The sequence below is a fragment of the Danio rerio genome, chromosome 3, assembly GCF_052040795.2.
Source record: "Danio rerio strain M-AB ecotype USA chromosome 3, GRCz13ab, whole genome shotgun sequence".
Lineage (NCBI taxonomy): Eukaryota > Metazoa > Chordata > Actinopteri > Cypriniformes > Danionidae > Danio > Danio rerio.
Window position 1 is genome coordinate 28,799,545 of NC_141023.1, and position 18,453 is coordinate 28,817,997.

The 18,453-nt window shown below is 35.7% G+C and overlaps 1 protein-coding gene across 4 annotated transcripts in view; it reads left to right on the forward strand.

Moving 5' to 3' along the window:
- Positions 1-18,453, forward strand: part of cacna1ia (calcium voltage-gated channel subunit alpha1 Ia) — a 413,765-nt gene that overhangs the window by 379,092 nt on the left and 16,220 nt on the right. For all 4 annotated transcript variants that reach the window (XM_087244595.1, XM_087244597.1, XM_087244598.1 and 1 more), the window contains one exon: positions 4,127-4,501. In XM_087244595.1, coding sequence (XP_087100721.1) covers positions 4,127-4,501 — 375 coding nt within the window. The remainder of the gene's footprint in view (positions 1-4,126; positions 4,502-18,453) is intronic.

An 18,453-nucleotide genomic window follows, 5' to 3' on the forward strand; every position in this document is an offset into this window, starting at 1 on the left:
GAACTGCCGGCTCAGCATATTCAGCGCAGTAGTAAAGCACACCTGAATAAATGAGAAGACATTGGCGCGATATTGATGCGTAACGCTTCGCACACACTTGGTGGAGGCTGACAAGCTTTAGCTATTAGCCACACATACAAGGAGTTTTATGGCTCGTGGAGGCTTTCTTGGCTGCTAAAGCATTATAATCAGAGCTGTAAATTATAATCTGAGTTTCTGCATACCTGCAGAGAAACCGCCGCCTCCTCGAACCCAAAGCCGCACGCATGAGTGGACAAGAAAAGAAATGAGGCTAGAGGAAGGAATGTAGAGGATGTTGTTCATCAGAAAGAAATTGGCAATGTGGGATTTGTTCAAATTGACCCTACTGTATAGCACATACTAATAAAAGGAGCAAGGGGCAGTCAGCTGTCACACTAACTGCTGATTGTTTCTGTTAAACAACTGTTATTTAAACAAGTTAACCGAGGCATTGTAAATATCCACATTATTTACATATTTATTGCAATTTATCAGTATTTTTCAAGCTGTACTTTTTAATACATGTTTAAGTGCACTTGTAATGAAAGAAATAATACATTTGCTAAGCTGGCATTGTGATCCTCCGCCCAGGCCCCTTCGTAGAAGCAATCTGCTCACGAAAAATACACACTTAGGCCCCGTTTACATGAATACATCTTAGTTTTAAAGTGGCGTTTTAGAACGAAAACAATCCACGTCCACACTGGCGTTTCATCTAGCATTTCCTGAAAAGATCTTCGTCCACACTACACTGCTGAATACGCACACCACGTGACCACACACATACTCTGGCATGCACTGCAGCCTATGTGCACGTCTGAGCTCCAGGCAGTCAGCGGGTGCTTTGAGCACAAATCCCCAGAACACAGTGTACATCAGACAGTTTATAAAGGATGTACCACTCGATTGTGTCTCACTATAGTTATTAAACGTGGAATTTAATTAATCTTGTCTCTGTCTAAATCTATGAAGTAACGTGTCATAGCGTCAGTACACTGCTTCAATCTTTTGATTTCATGCTTGTACTTAGTAATTTTAGTGTAAAACTCAGATAATGTTGGTTGGTTTCTGTTGGTTGTGCACCTTTTTTATCAACCCTTATCTTTATTTATTGATGATTTGGTTATTTGGTAGATGAAGCAGTAGGCTACAAATAATTAATTTGTCATAAATAATTAATTCACCGCCACCTACGATGATGATGCCATCGTCCATCGCGATGTTTCACATTAGACATCGTGCAATGCCAAATTGGTCGGCATTACCCAACCGAAGTTTACTGCACAATTTACCTTGAAATTTTTAATTCAGTTTTAATGTACCATTTGAGAATATTTTCCTGCTAATTGGCAATTTTAAAGCAAAAACCAGGTTTATAGGATAAAATGTCATATTTATTTTTTGTATTGTTACTTTTAATACTCTTTAAAAGAAGTTCAAGTCTAGACCTTAAAGAATTAAATATGTACTGGAAAGCATTATATGTTTTATTGACCTTATTCTCCGCAGACAAGCGGGCGCTGCCATTTGAATCTTTTTGGCACGAGACTTCCGGTCTCATTCACTTCCATTCATTTTTAGACATTAAAAACTGCTCGTTTCGCTGTTTGATGTTGCAAACTGATATTTTCTTGTTATATTATTCTACTTGGTCTGTATAGTCATGCAAACATTTGTTTGTAGAGCAAGTAGTTTGACCGTTTTTTGCCGTTTATTATTCCTTGTCATTTCTCCCATAGGCGACTGAAACGGAAGTTCTAAGACAATCGCGAAAACAGGCGCACTTCCGCATTTTAGAATAAGGTCAATACTTATGGGGTTAAAATTACTTTTACTTATGCGATTTATATATATATATTTTTAAATGTTGAAAAGCTTACCATTTCAGTGCCTTTTTTAAACATTGTTTCCATTTTTTTTCCTGTAAAACAAGAGAAAAGGATTTAAATAATAACTTGACTTTTGTTTTTAAATCACACATCATGCAAAAAGCATTTGCGTAGTTCTGTCTTGTTTTCCATTATTTTATTGCACTGTAGTTAATCTAATATTATAGCGTAATGGTCTCTGCATCAAGTGTTCAGCATACATTTGCTGGTAAACAGCACTTACATAAATAGAAGTAATTTTGTATTATTGACATCTCTGACAAAGTGCAAAAATAATTTAATCAATACATTTGTCCTGCTTTCCATTGATTTATTGCAGTCCAGCTTATCTAGTATAATAGTTGAATAGGCTCAGAATATGGTGTCAATTTGTCAGCACACAACCAAAATTCTGTTAAGCAGAAGTCACAGAAGTAATTTCACATTATTGACATCTGAGACACAATGCAAAAATAACCAGTGTTTGTGTCTTGTTTTCCAGTGTAAAATAAAGTAGTAGAGTAAAATAAATGCTTTAGTCAAATTCATATTATTTATGTAAGTTTTTGACTCTTGTAAAGCATAAAAATGCCATAATATGCTTGCAGATATTTAAAAAACATGCTACAGGAACATTCTTGTTTATCTGATAAACAATGCTGAAGTCAGATATTTTGCTTTAAAAATGTGAGTTACGTGCCGGAACGCTGACTTTGTTTTGGTTCTTTTAACCCGCCCAAAGTCAGGTTAGCCAATTATATTTCAGCACCCCGGGTCGCCTTGATGGAAAACCGTGTATTTCATTCATTCAGAAAGGCTCTCAAGCATAAACATTAGGTAAGCAGGTTACATTGTAACCCTGATTCATAACAACACGCTACCTGACGAGATTTGCATTGATAAGTAATTTGGCTGTTTGCACCAGATGAAACACGACAGAAATTTAAATACAGCCATTCAGAAGCACAGAATAAGCACTCACTCACGAAATGTTAAGGTTTATAATCTAATTACTGTATATAAAACCTCTTATCGTTATTAAATGAACATGCTGAATCACTGATATGTAATTCATATGAAGACTGATATGAAGTTCTATTTCAAAGGGTTTAGTTTATTTTCAAGATCTGAGGTGAACTATCTGCTGCTGCTTTCAGTAGTATGGCAATAAATGTCATGTAAATGTGGCATCAAACTCACATTGTTAGCATTTAACATTACATAAAGCACATGAGGTTTAGCTGAAGTGATTATTGTCAGTTTTCTGTTGTTCAGCTGCAAAACAATGGAAGCAATTTATAATATATCAATTGGAGGTGTAGGTTAGGACAAAAGCTCTATTGAGCATGAAAAATACGCCTTCTGTCGCATGCCATTGTTTTTATATAGGTCACTATTTAAATCAGCCTCAAACTGGCAACCTGCGCTTGTGTTTGTTTTGATCCATGAATGCAATACCTAGTTAAACCACTGGGTGTCAAACTTACATACTGCACCTTTAAGGGATTTTCTTACACCTAAAAAAAAAAAGTATAAAATAGAAAATGTTATCATTGTTTGCAAAAAGTGTTTTCAATGTATTGTAAATCTGGGTAGTGAACGTGATTTATTTAGTTATTAATTTTTTTTTCATAAATATTTCCCAATTGCTGTTTTAAGCAGAGATAAAAATCAACACGTTTTTTCAACATAATAGTTTAAATAACTGTTTCTAATAACTAATTGTTATTGTTTGTCTTTGCCATGATGATGATGGTACATAATTGTTTACTAGATATTTGGCAGGATTCTAGTATTCAGCCTAAAGTGCAATTTAAAGACTTAACAAGGTTAATTAGGTTATTTAGTCAACAGTAACAACAACAGATTTTTTTAAGGAGGCTAATAATACTGACCTTAAAAATCATGCAAAAATGTAAAAACTGTTTTTAGTCCAGCCAAAGTAAAAAAAATAAATAAATAAAATAAATAAATAAATAAATAATAATAATAATAATAATAATTATATATATATATATATATATATATATATATATATATATATATATATATATATATATATATATATATATATATATATATATATATATATATATAAGGAAATACTGTGGAAATGTACTTGTTCTGTTAAACATCACTTGAAAAATATTTATAAAAATTTTACAGGGATAATCATTTTGCCATCAACTATAGCTGTTGCACAAGTTGATGTGTGTTTACTCTCTTCGCTTCTGCAGGACACTCTCCGTGAATGTCCGCCAGGCGAATACACCTGTAATCCCAGCCTACAATTCATCTCCCCGCTGTACTTTGTGAGCTTTGTGCTCACGGCCCAGTTTGTCCTCATCAATGTGGTGGTGGCGGTGCTGATGAAACACCTGGACGACTCAAACAAGGAGGCCCAGGAGGAGGCAGAGATGGATGCCGAGATTGAAATGGAGCTGGCCCAGGGAACGCTCTGCTGCATCGGCGGAGGGGTAGCCGTAGCCGACAGGACCGGCATGGGGCATCAGGGGGCTGCATCCTGCTCCGTTGTTCCCCCTCACTCTCCAATCACACACCCAGTGGCCCACGAACCCAACAGCATCAGGAGACTCTACTCACCGGCGCAGGTAGGACACAATCTGCGCTGGCAGGCTAACTGATAAACAGATTATTGATGGATGAATGTGTTCGTGAACATCAGGCCTCGTTGAATGGATGAATAAATTGGGTGATGGAGCAATAGATTGATGAATTAAGGATTTGGATGAAAGATAGATTGTCACTGTAATGATAAATGGATGAATAATGGATGCATTGGGACGGAGGAGTGTATTGATCGAGACTGGATGTTTGCATTAATGATGGATTAGTCATTTGAATGATAAGGGGATATATTGACTGCCTGGTGAATTAGTTAATAGAATGGTTTATATATGAATGGGTTGGATGAATAGATTTTATGGAAATTACGGTGGCTGTGTTTATCACAATATCTGTATATTTATTGTGTAAATCAAATTAGAAAACCTTGTTAGATTACTTACCCTCAGGCGATTCAAGATGGAGGTGATTTTTTTTTTATATTTGGTAAACAAAATTGAGTTTTTCATGGTAAAATTGTGGTCATTAGTGTTTCATATAATGTTAGTCAATGGCTACTGTCATTTTTGCTCCCAAAATAAAAAGTATGCAGTAAATAAAAAAAAAAATGAACACCCCTGGCTTCTGACAATACATTTAAAAAATATATCAAAATGAAAAATATAAAAAATAATATGGAATAACATTTAAGTTATAGCATTTTTACAATTTAATTATTATTAAACTTGTTTCCACTGAAGTTGACTTCATTCAGTGCAATTGATTATTGCTGTACTGTACATAATTATATATGTACACCTGTGACATTTTATTTACATGTCTAAAACCCAGTGGGACCCATAGAGATTGATGAACTGACCATATTATTGGCATTTGGATAAAGGCTGCACGATATTGGAAAAATCTGTCATTGCGAATTTTTCTTTTTCAGCGATATATATTGGGATATGAATACAGTTTCAGCAGGTGACTTGAAAAGCTCTATTTTTATGCTAAGGTGTGAGAAGAGAAGTCCCAAGGCAAACTTTCTTTGTTCCTCCTCACTGGTCTGTACCGTCGCAAGACAGACAGACAAAACATTAACTCATGGATTGAAATTACACTCATGGTTTAACTCATGGTTTAAAAAAGCATACAATCATCCTACATCTTAGATCATGAGCTGTAGAATTGTGTACGGAGAAGAATAACACCAAACATGACACTTTTAGAAATACATAAAACATAATTCATGCATCCTTAGTTTGTCTAATGTCTTTAATAGGGCATATACAAGTGTAAGAATTAAGAGAGAATTAACCTCCCAGGGCTTAGTGGCCACATATGTGGACAGTACATTTTAGCTCTAAAGTGGCAATTTAATTTGCATTTTCTCTCAGACTTTGAACTCTGAACTCTCAGACTTTTTAGACCCAGGACTTATGAAAGTCATTTTAGCAGTAAAACACATCAACTCCCTGCAGTACTTAAGTTTAAACTACAACATATATGCTACAGCATTGAATTAAATAATTGTTAATGGATTTAATATTTAAATACATTACATACATACTGGTTTATGTTTATCTGTAGAAAATGCTGGGATCCACACAATGTAGTCCCAACACAAATCGATTAAGTTTTTTTCAAATTTAAGTGGATTGAGCAAAATACAATTAAGTGTTCTCCAAAAAAACTCAAGAATTGTGTTGAATCAGCCCATTGTAAATAAGTAGTTTGAACAACCAAAAATATACAAATATTTTATGTGTAAATCTTTTTTATGCCATATACAGAAAAATACAGACATTACGAAAATAATGATTTTTTTTCCTCAGGCTTTCATAATTCATTCATCAGAGGGAAATTATATACTGTACAAGTGTCCATCGTTTCTGTAGTGCACTGTAGCATTCATTTGTCTTCATGTACAGAAAAATGTTAGTGCCCTTTGCTTATGAAGTTGGAGTATGATTTGGGTCTGCTAAAAAGGGCAAAAGAGGCATAATGAGGGGGAAGGAGAAGTCGCAGTATGAGACGTTTTCATTACAGAACCTCCGCTTGGGTCCAGTCGCCATGGCAACCCATTTATGTCCGTCTGCAATGATCTCCAAGAAATGTAAACACACTTAACTATGATTAATCACTTTTTGTGATTTAAGTTAAGGATCAAATGATTAACTGCTGAAACAAATCCACCAATGCAAACCAGAAAGGAAAAGTTCCGCACATGCATGGCTGAACTGCTAAAAACAGAGTACTGACAAATGTTATGGTGCATTCGTGCACACACACACACGAACGGCATGATGACTCACTGTCAGGCAGCTATTGTGGAGCTATAATTGTCTTTACCTGTCCATTTTTAGCTTCTGCAGCAGATTATGTAACTGCCGAGAGAAGAGGAAAAGAGAGGAGGAGGACAGAGAGAGAAAGGAAAGGAATGCTAATTGAAGGGTTGAATTCATTGCTGTGTTAAGCGCATGGATTCAGTAGTGAACCTGGGTTTGTTTATGTGATTATGGTAAGCGTTTATACTTGCTCATGCATTCAGGTGTACAGTGTATGGGCTTACAAATCGACACTTAACGCTCTGTAGAAAAGAACTCAGGCTGTTGCTTCAGCATTTTGATACTACATAAAGGAGATACAGATTTAGGACTGAAATACTGAAGAAACATTTTTGATCCTTCAGAAACATTGTAATATGTCCCTTAAATAACTTTATTTAAATTTATCTTCATTTTTTATGAGATGTTTAAGTAGTTTTAACAATAGGTTGTTTTTAATCACGTGGTTCTGGTGACTCGCAAAATGCAGATGCTGGGCATAAAGTGGGAGACATAGAGCAGTGCTTCTCAAACTGTGGTACGTGTACCCAAGTGGTACGCAGGCTTCCTTCTAGTGGTACGCAGAGGAATGAAATATGTCATGTACATGCTACACACATTTCAAAATTGATCAAAAATGATGTATATAATATGCTATAAATGACATATAGCCTATATTTCTGAGGTAATCTGCCTAGTTTTTTTTTTTTAACTGTGCAGAGTTGTAGCTGCTTTACTGGGCCTACTACGCTACTGTATTTCAATACTGCTCATTTTGGTGGTACTTGGAGAGACAATTTTTTTCTGAGGTGGTACTTGATGAAAAACGTTTGAGAACCACTGACATAGAGGAAAGTCCATATTTTTGCGATTTGTACCATATTTCAAAGGAGATATAAATAGAAAATAAGCACATATGTTGGGCTTGATCTTTAAATCAAGCAGAGGCAGACTTTTCTATTGAACTAAAATATATTTGCCTGTCATCGAGGCGGTATAAACTGTACAAGCTTATGTTACAGGGAAAAATAAATACTATAGTGTTTAGCATACTATAGATAATCATTTGAATTAAACTGTTGTAGTAATTAAACTGTTGCTGAGGTACAACACAACTGTAGTAATAAAGAAATTATTCAGCAGACTTTAGGACTTTATTATACACTATCACAACAGTATTCTGTACCATTCATTGACAAATAGTTGTACACATTATACATTTTACCAAGTGTGATTATAAAAATCTATAATTAATTCATTTTTACCATGGCTGGCTACAGTATATTCACACACAGTTGCAACACCTATAGGTGCCTATAGGTCCCTATAACCCAGGGGTTTTCAAAGTGTGAGGCGCGCCTCCCCTGGGGGGGGGGGGGTGCAGAGCATGTCAGGGGAGGCGCGGGAAAAAATATTATATAATAAAAATACAATTATTAAGTTTAATTATTATATATATATATATATATATATATATATATATATATATATATATATATATATATATATATATATATATATATATATATATATATATATATATATATATTTAAACCTTTTAATTAAACTAAGCTAAAAAAAAAGAATACATCTAAAATAAGAAAACCTTTTTTACCCAGAAGGCCATAGCTGTGAATTCGTTTCTGTTTGTCAAGCCCGCCTACACAGGTATATGCCTGCTAATACAATGGATCGGTTTCTGAGACCCCCCGATTCAAAGCCTTCAAGTTCAGGGCTTAAACCCAAAAGACGGCGATATGATGATCAGTATTTGAGTTTAGGATTTACGTGGACAGGACCAGCTGATGAACCACGACCTTTATGTGTGCTTTGTCAAAATATTTTGGCTAATGACAGCATGAGACCCACTAAACTTTGACTGTTTTGACTGGGATGGACAGTTCTTGGATCTGTTCTATTCATATTGAACCATCATCCTAGTTTTAAAAACGTTATATTAAAATACTTGTCATTACTCTGTAAATAATTGCACTTTCATGCAAATGATGATAAAAGTGAGTTAACAGTCTGACATCTGTCTTTATATATATACTGTATATGTATATATATATATATATATATATATATATATATATATATATATATATATATATATATATATATATATATATACTGTATATATATATATATATATATGTGTGTGTGTGTGTGTGTGTGTGTGTGTGTGTGTGTGTGTGTGCGTGTTTGGGAGGAGGGGGGCGCCAATGGATAAGATGTGTCAAAAGGGAGGCCCACTGTCTTAGACTTTGAAAAATCCTGCTATAACCTATTAAAACGATATATTTGTAATTTATAATATTCGACTAAATATTGGATTAATTGTGATCCAGAAGTGGATTGGATTACTTGTTGGAGGAAATTGATCGCACTGGATCAGTATTTCATGTGGTGGGGAGTGGTCGTCCATGTACTGCCCATACTATTGAAAATATCACCACTGTGGAAGACATGTTACTGAGACAAGAAGTCGCACCATGCACCCATCACACTGTCCAAATAATTGCACAGGAGTCTGGCAATTAATGATGTTAATTAATGATGTGTAAACGTTGCTTTATTTCTGTGCCTGCTAATTTAGTTTGCAAATAATAAAATTAAAGGCTTAGTCAATATTTGTGTCCTCATTGTTCAACAAGGTAATGCAGTGATATAAATATAAATGTATTTTGATGATGTTCTGACGGAATTAGTTTTGCTTGGATTTTTTTTTGGAGATTCCGGTGTGGCAACCCCTGATTAATATAGGGACTGAGCTGAAAAGAAAATGAATAAATGAACAACAGTTCTGTCTGGTTCTTGAATCTGATAGCCGTGCGATATTCGACATTCTGCTCTTCGACAATTATTGCTGGTGTTGGACAAAATGATGTACTTTTGAGGGTTATTAGGCGAGAATGTAGTTGTTTAGATTGGAAATATGCCATTTATTTATAAGCATAGTGCCTATTTTAAATATTTAAATATTTATTTCTACAGCTGATCACATCATTATAAAACTGGTCGTGACTTTCTAATAAATCTTTCTCTTTTAAGTTTTAGTGTTGTGTTTATACCATGGTAATTGTAGTGTATTGAGTGTGAGATGGGACTCACATATTACGAATTTATGTATTTTGTGTTGGCACTCTTTGCCTAACCCTGAGTTACTTTTTTGGTTGATCATCTTTTTGTTTCTTATGCGTCTCCTGTTTTCGCCTCTGCAACTGTGAACTTGTTCAGTAAAAAGAAAGAAAGAAAGAATAAATGCCTGCATGTGTTTAGTGTTTTTCCTTATTGCAAACACAACAGTAATCTGGTAGTGTTTGCGTTGCTTTGGCTTTTTTGGGGATATATTTTAATTTTCTTTTTTATATAGACGATTAAGCCGTCAAACTGTTGTATAAATGCAGTACCACACTCATAGCAGTTGTAGAAGAAAATTCTAGATGGCACTTAGAGGATTTTGCATCAGAACTAGCATATACATACATGCATACATACAGTTAAAGTCAGAATTATTAGCCCCCCTGAATTATTAGCTCCCATTTTGTTTAGTTTTAATAACTCATTTGTAATAACTGATTTATTTTATCTTTATCTTTTCTTTATTATATATATATATATATATATATATATATATATATATATATATATATATATATATATATATATATATATATATAAAATACATTTATTTATTTATTTTCTTAACTTTTCTTAAGTTGTGTTAACCAACTATAAATTTTAATTAAAATTAAAATGTGAGTTTAAATTCAATTCAACTCAAATGTAACTTCATAATTATTAAAAGGGATGAATAAATGCAACAAAAATGTTAAGGGATGTGTAGATAAACATGTGCTCACATTTATTGAGTGGAAAAATGCCTATACACTGCATGCTTCTGATGTGTAAAGTTAATTAAATAAACACTTTTAATAACAAAAAGATTAATAAAAAAGATGCAAAAAAGTATATATATATATATATATATATATATATATATATATATATATATATATATATATATATATACATATATATATATATATATATATATATATATATATATATATATATATATATATATATATATATATATATATATATATATATATATATATATATACTCTAAAACTACTTAATTAATATTTTCCACTTGTTCTCACAGCGAAAAACAAATTATATGATTCAATTAAACCATCCCACAGGACAGCATGCCGAGTAGTATGCATATACTTTCATTTATATGGTTATATGTAAGTGCAAACTCATAACTGGGAGTAGTGTATTCCCAGAATGTGCTAAATCAGTCCAGATTGTATTTGATTTGATGCTGCTGGCAATATTTGAAGCAACTGCTTCTCAGAAGATCATCTCAGTAAATAGACACAAGATAGAAAAGTCTCTAAACCTCTTTTTTGACACCCTCACTCCTCATAACTTCAGCTGTCTCAGTGCAGGCACACGTGTACTGAAACTAGACCCAATGCTGGCGTTCGAGTGTTTGAATACTAAGATCTAAAGAGACAGATCAGTGCCTAGAGGATGTGATGTCCCATACCTGTTCAGGGTCCCGTGTAGATTCCGTGACAAACACACAAGCACAAAGGCACACAACACTACAGACTTTCTAGACAGCAGAGGCTTTCCATGCAGTGAGCTCAGTCCTTATCACTATACCTGCAGGCTCAGGGCTGAGAGATGGAGAGGGGGACCAAAAAAAAGAGAAAGAGACGCGGAGACAGGAAAGAGGTGTGCATGACAGTCAGCAGAATGGGAATTGGGAAAACTAGTTTGACTTCAAGCACAAGCCGTGTCAGCAGACTGAAAGCATTTCATCTCCTCAGAGAGAGAAAGAGACGAGCAGAACAGAAGAAGGTTAGAGAGTCCAGGAAAGCAAATGTGTCTTAAATGAGCTTCATGTTTGCTTAAGGTTTGTGCTCACAGGTTGTCGACCGGAGTTTTCACAAAAATGAATTCTAAATTTATTTTAGTGGATTTTAGCACAAAATCATGGATGGATGATGGATGGATGGATGATACAATGATACAAAGATTAATAAATGGATGGATAAGCATGCATACATACATCCATACATACACACACATACATAAATGAATGGGTGAATAGACACTACATACAGTACATAGGTAAAAATATGGATGGTGGGATAGATAAATGGTAGATTGGAGGATGGGTGGATGGATGGATGAATTGATGAATTGCTAGAAGATTGAAAATGTATGAATAAAATAACAAAAGATGAGTGGTTGAGTGATAGAACAGTAGATAAATGGTAGTTTGGATTATTGGTGGTCGGTTGAATGGACGGATGAGTAAATAGATGGATGACAGATAAATGCATGATGGATGGACGAATGAATGGTAGATTGGATTAATAGTGCAAGTATGAATGGTTGAATGGAGAGTGCATAGATAAATTTACTGATTAAGGGATGGATAGATGAATGAGTGAATTGGTAAAAAGATGGATGATAGATGAATAAATGGATTAATACATGAAAATGATAAATATGTAGATGGATGGATACATGAATAAATGAAAAAAATTGATGGATGAATGATAAATCTCGAATAACCAATGGATAGATGGATAGATAAATGGAAAATATATGGATGCAGGGACACTATATAAATTTACAGATGGAGGGATGAGTGCATAAATGGGTGAATAGATAAATAGATGGATGATAGATCAATATATATATATATATATATATATGGATGGATGGATGGATGGATGGATGGATGGATAGATGAATAAATGAATAAATGAAAAATTGATGGATAAATGATAAATTAATGAGTAATGGATATAGATAAATGGCAGATGAGTGGATGAATTGATAAATTGATGAATGATAGAAAATGGATGAATCAGTGAATTATTGAAAAACTGATGGATATTGCTGGATGGGTGATGGAAAAAATGAATAAATGATGGATGAATGGTAGTTTGGATTAATGATGGATGGATGGATGGATACATTGATGGGTAAAAGGATTGATAATAGATCAATGGATGGATGATGGATGTACAGTATGCACAGATAAATGGACAGTATTATTTCACACTGTTTCTTAATTTCCACTGTTTTTAGAGTATTGATGTAAACATGATGCCAACTGAAATGGCATTTCAGGCATACTGTTATTTGTTGCACCTTGCTAAAGCTTGATCAAACTGAGCAGCAGATTGTGAAAGAGAGGTTTGCGTCCCAAGTTCAAGCTCAGTTCAGTGTGTATTTATAACAGAACATATTTTAAATGCAGTGGGAAGTCGCCTCCCACTCTAGACAGCGCTTGTGAATTGTGCCTTGCGCACTGACACACTGACTGCAGCATTTCTGCTCAACAGCTCCTCTCATCCTCAAAGCACTTCAGCTTTTCTGGTCACATTCTGTGACATGGCCAAGTGAAGTAAGAAGATTTTCTGAAACACATGAGGCCGTTGAGAGTGTGTTTTGGATTTTTATAGTATCCATGAAAGCTGGGTAACAGTGAATCTCTGCATGGGATTGTTTTTACCATGTCATTGTCCCGTGATATTTTTGGTATGTGTGGTTTAAGTTGTGTTTTACTTTTTGTTACTTCTGTTTGGTGTGGTTTCTTTCAAGATTGTGCATCAATTCAGAACTAAACTGAGGCAGAACACAGGATTCAGAGTTTGGCTGAGAAAGGAAATTTAAAATAAACTGAATTCAAAGAAAATAATGAATCTATTTTTGAGTGCTTTAGAAAAACAAAGATGATCAAGACATGATTTATTTTACCTGACAAAGTAGTTAGAAAAGTTGTAAATACCCTTTAAGTATTGTAGGCTATAGATATGTAGATAAAATGAGGCAGTAAAGACTCTGCTTAGGAATAATTTTATTTACAATAATTGCTGTTGTTTTAAATGTTCTATTCACCATCAATGTTAAAAATATCTGCACAGCTTGAAAAATATATATTTTCATTCATTCATTCATTCATTCATTCAATTTCCTTTGGCCTAGTTGCTGATTTATCAGGGGTCACCACAGCGGAATGAACCACCAACTTTTCTGTTATATGTTTTATGCAGAAGATGCCCTTTCAGCTGCAACCCAGCACTTTGAAAGAAATATATATTTTAATAAATACAATAACATTTTTAAATATGTTAAAATACATAGCAGTTGTTATATTTGAAAAAAAAAATCACAATATTACTATTTTGCTATATAATAGCTTTATTGTTTTTGAAATATATATATAAAATGTCTTGTCTAAAATGTCTTGTCACAATACTGTAATTTCTATCCTTCTATCTGTCACGAACACCAGCGATCTAAACTCCATAGATCGCTGGAAAACATGCACAATCGCTTATGGACTCAAAACCCACCATTTTATGGACTACATTTCCATACATGCAATCTGCTCACACACAAGTTCCTTATCCTGACTGATTGCACACACAGAACCAGGGACTGATTACACACACTATTTAAGCAGCACATACACTCACTCTAGTCGCAGTTTTGTTTACTGTAAGTGACATTTCAACGTGTTTTCTTTGTCTTGTTTTGCCGTGATTTTACCCTCGCCTTGTTTATCTAGTTATCCCTGCCTGCCTTTGATCTCTCAGCTGTTACTTTGATTACGATTCTGGATTGCCTACATACATCTGTTTGCACCTGTGTTGACCATTGCTTGACTGACCTTCTCAATAAACCTGCATGTGGATTCAAACTCTGTTGTCAGTGTCACATCCTCGGTTACACTATTAAATTACTATCTATCAAAAAGGAATCCCTGATTTTTAGTACCATGGGGACATTAATTGTAATTAATATGTTGAATGCACTTTTGACATGATAGAATTCCAGTCTACATCACATTCACTCTTTAGGTAGCGACAGCTATTTTAAATTATGGCACTGTTATCACGGTTGGAGAGTAGGGAAAGGAGGGAGGACACAAGTGCAGGGAAAATGATGTAATGAGGTAACAAAACCAACCTGAGGGTAAAAAACATTAACAAAACAAACAAATAAACAAGAGAGGACTAGAAACTAGACAGGAACAACTTGCAACAAACTGGCACAGGACAGCAGCCATGAGGAGACTATAAAGGAGAAACAATTATTTAACAGACATGTGACCAGGATTAACTAATGATGGGTTAACAGGGAGGGACTAGACCATAAACTGGAGCCCATGACACAAAGAAACAATACAAGCCATGTGCTCTCATAAAAACAAGACATGCATGTTTCTGATCCCAAAGACAACCGAAATGAAAACTAACCAGGCTGGGTTGCTGAGAATGAAAACAACATGCTACGAACAAAACAGCAAACACACCACGACGAGAGCGCACACCACAAGCATGCCAAGACCTCGTGTCCGCATCAAGCCTATGTCCTGAGAGCAGACAAAACGGCAGTCATGCAAAGACAGTCAGACAAAGATAAACCATGGCAAGAAATATGAGTGCTCGACCGGAGAAAACTGTCTGGACTCTGCCACCAAAACAAGATTCAACAAGACCGAATTGGCATAATCCTGACAATTATATATTCATTCAATCATTCATTGTTTCATTCATTTTCTTTTCGGCATAGTCCTTTTATTAATCTAGGGTCGCCACAGCGAAATGAACCGCCAACCTGTCCAACACATGGATGCCCTTCCTGCTGCAACTTATCACTGGGAAACACTCATACACTCTCATTCACACACATTCACTACAGACAATTTTAGCTTACCCAATTCACCTGTACCGCATGTCTTTGGACTGTGGGGGAAACTGGACCACCTGAAGGGAATCCATGCGAACACTGGGAGAACATGCAAATCTCCACACAGAAATGCCAACTGACCCAGCCGAGGGTCGAACCAGCGACCTTCTTGCAGTGAGGCGACAGCACTACCTACTGCACCGCCACAATTATATATATTTTAAATATTATATGTAGCTGCACTTAAAAATAAAAAATAAAAAAATGTTGTGAACATTTTAATGTACAATTAATAGTAAATTTACAACACTTTTTGCAACATTAGACTTAAGCTCAAAGCAGCATTTTCATTTCATATGTCATTTGTACGTTAAATTCTTGCATGTAAACACCAAGTGAGTAGGACCCATTGTCGGTCTCATAGGAAACAGCATGTACTGATTAGGTCCCCAGCAACACATAATTTTCCTCATGATCATCATTGTGCAAAACCACAGCTAAAGTCAGCAGAGGAGAAGCAGACAGAGAGAACGAGAGAACGCCCTGGTATCAGTATCGCATTCGCCACCGTCTCCGCTTGATTCATCTACCTGTGAAACACAACCTTCAGAAAACTGCAAATCCGGCAGATGCCGCTTTACCCTGAATTCACACCTGTTCGCAGCATGTGTTTAGTGATTTGCCACCAGGAAGCCGCCAGTACGCTCATTAAAAGAGAAGGTTTGGAGGTGTACACTCTTTTGCACTTAGATTTATGGAGACCTGCGATTCGAGCAAGCCATATGCTGAGACACAGACGCTCCCATATGCCGAAATGTCATTAAAACCACATCCCTGCCAATTATACAGCATTTCCCCGTTCCGTCTGGCTGATACAAATTATGACCCATGCTGGCACAGCTAAAACTATAGCACCCATAAATGTGGCACTGGGTGTACAGAGCCCTATTGAAAATGATTGTTCTCTCACTACAGGCCATGGCGGAGGCGCCCCATGAAATGGCCACAACCAGACCCGAGCGTGCCATTATCTCTGTGGGTCAGTGCTGAAACCATAAATTGGTTACTTAAACCTCTGGACTAGTGAAGTGTGTGTGACGCTATAACAGCGCACATTGCCAGGTGCAAATCTTCAGAGGATAATAACAACCTGTGAGGCCTTTAGACTTGCAGTCAAACTCTTGTTAGAGCTGCTGAGGTGAATGTTGTGCTACTTTGTTTGTGGGTTTTGTTACCTGTACATACAAGAGGCTTCTTGCTAATAATCAAGTGCACTCAGAATTAGCAGGCAGGCTAGGCTGATCAATTTTCATCCAACTCAAATTGGTCATTTCAACTTAATTGTTTATTTGTGTAGGAAATCAACAGCGTTTGGCTCTCGCAAGGCTGGCATTGATGCAAAGAGTGCAATTACCTGGGGAAATAAATGGTTGTTGTTAGATAACGCTATGTTATGATTGTGTTGGATTGATCCTCCGGTTGACTGCTAGCTAAATTGCTCTGTTGGACAAATGGGGTATTGAATGGTCAGATTTGTATGCGCTCTCCCAAAATGTATGTTGTTCTGGAGCTGTACTTGCACAGTGTTGACTTCATCTTGATGTTAGCATTGAGTGAGGTGGCATTTATGAGGGAGGCTAAAGTAAATGTTGATTGATGAGGGGGAAAGGATTTTGTTTACGTTTTCAGGGCCTGCAGGTTGAGCCAAATCTGACAAACTTTTGCCTCAGACATGTTTTTAAACTTTTAGCACCTTGAATTCATTTTCACAAAGGGTTTTGCTGAGCAGCTACAGTCTGTGTGAGTGTGTGTGCAGGTTTAGCCCAGCACAGCTGCTCTTTGAAGCTCTGCTGCTAGGGCTCTTCTCAATTGCCGTCATTAAGACCAGTCTTGAGACAGTGAAGGAGACCTTGTTTCTGACCCTACCCTCTCATTAATGTGTGTGTGTGTGTGTGTGTGTGTGTGTGTGTGTGTGTGTGTGTGTGTGTGTGTGTGTGTGTGTGTGTGTGTGTGTGTGTGTGTGTGTGTGTGTGTGTGTGTGTGTGTGTGTGTGTGTGTGTGTGTGTGTGTGTGTGTGTGTGTGTGTGTGTGTGTGTATGTGTGCAGTTGGGTAGGATATTCTATTTAATAGTAGTAATGTGTGTGCGTGTGTGTGCGGTCAGTTGGGTAGTATTCGATTTAATAGTACCAGAACCTTCCAAAATATGCTGTTATGGAGCTGGTATTGGGATATGTATAAATTTATATATGTATATATGTAACAAAAACTAATGTAAACCAATAACGGAACCTGCAGAGGGTATCCAGTGATATTTATTCACCTAGTTGATCAATGTATTTTTCATTTGCATTTCCCTCAAAGCAAACCTTTTAAAATGCTAATAAATCAATATATATCAATTTTATTTTCATTTGCTTCATCCTTTAGGCTGTGTATACTACAGGGTTGAGATGCCCAGATTCATCATGTGAATTGATCATTATTTTAAATGCGATCACCTTATGTTGCAGCTCTGCAGCTTTTTTTTTTTTTAAGAATTTGCCAAATTGTTAACTGCTATAAGTAAAGGTACTCAGGTCCCATTTACATGTTTACTTTTAAAATGGATAAAATTTGCTACGGTTATGCCTTCCATCCACAATACCCCTGAGTTTTTAAGCCCTAAAATTAGAGAGATTTTGAAACTCTAAAGAGGCCTTTTTGGTTTTAAAAAGCTGCTGCTCTGGGTCAGTGTGGATTGGGAAAACGGAAACATCTAAAAACAGGGCGTGGCTGCAGACATTCGTCTTTCTGATTGGTGCTTTATGTCAATATTAAGTGCAATATTGTCTTCCATTCTTTTTTTAAGTTCAAACTTCGCAAGTTTGATATGGAAAACAAAATCCTGAGGACACGTCGGTTAAATCTTCAAAGGGTACAGTGTACTTTATAA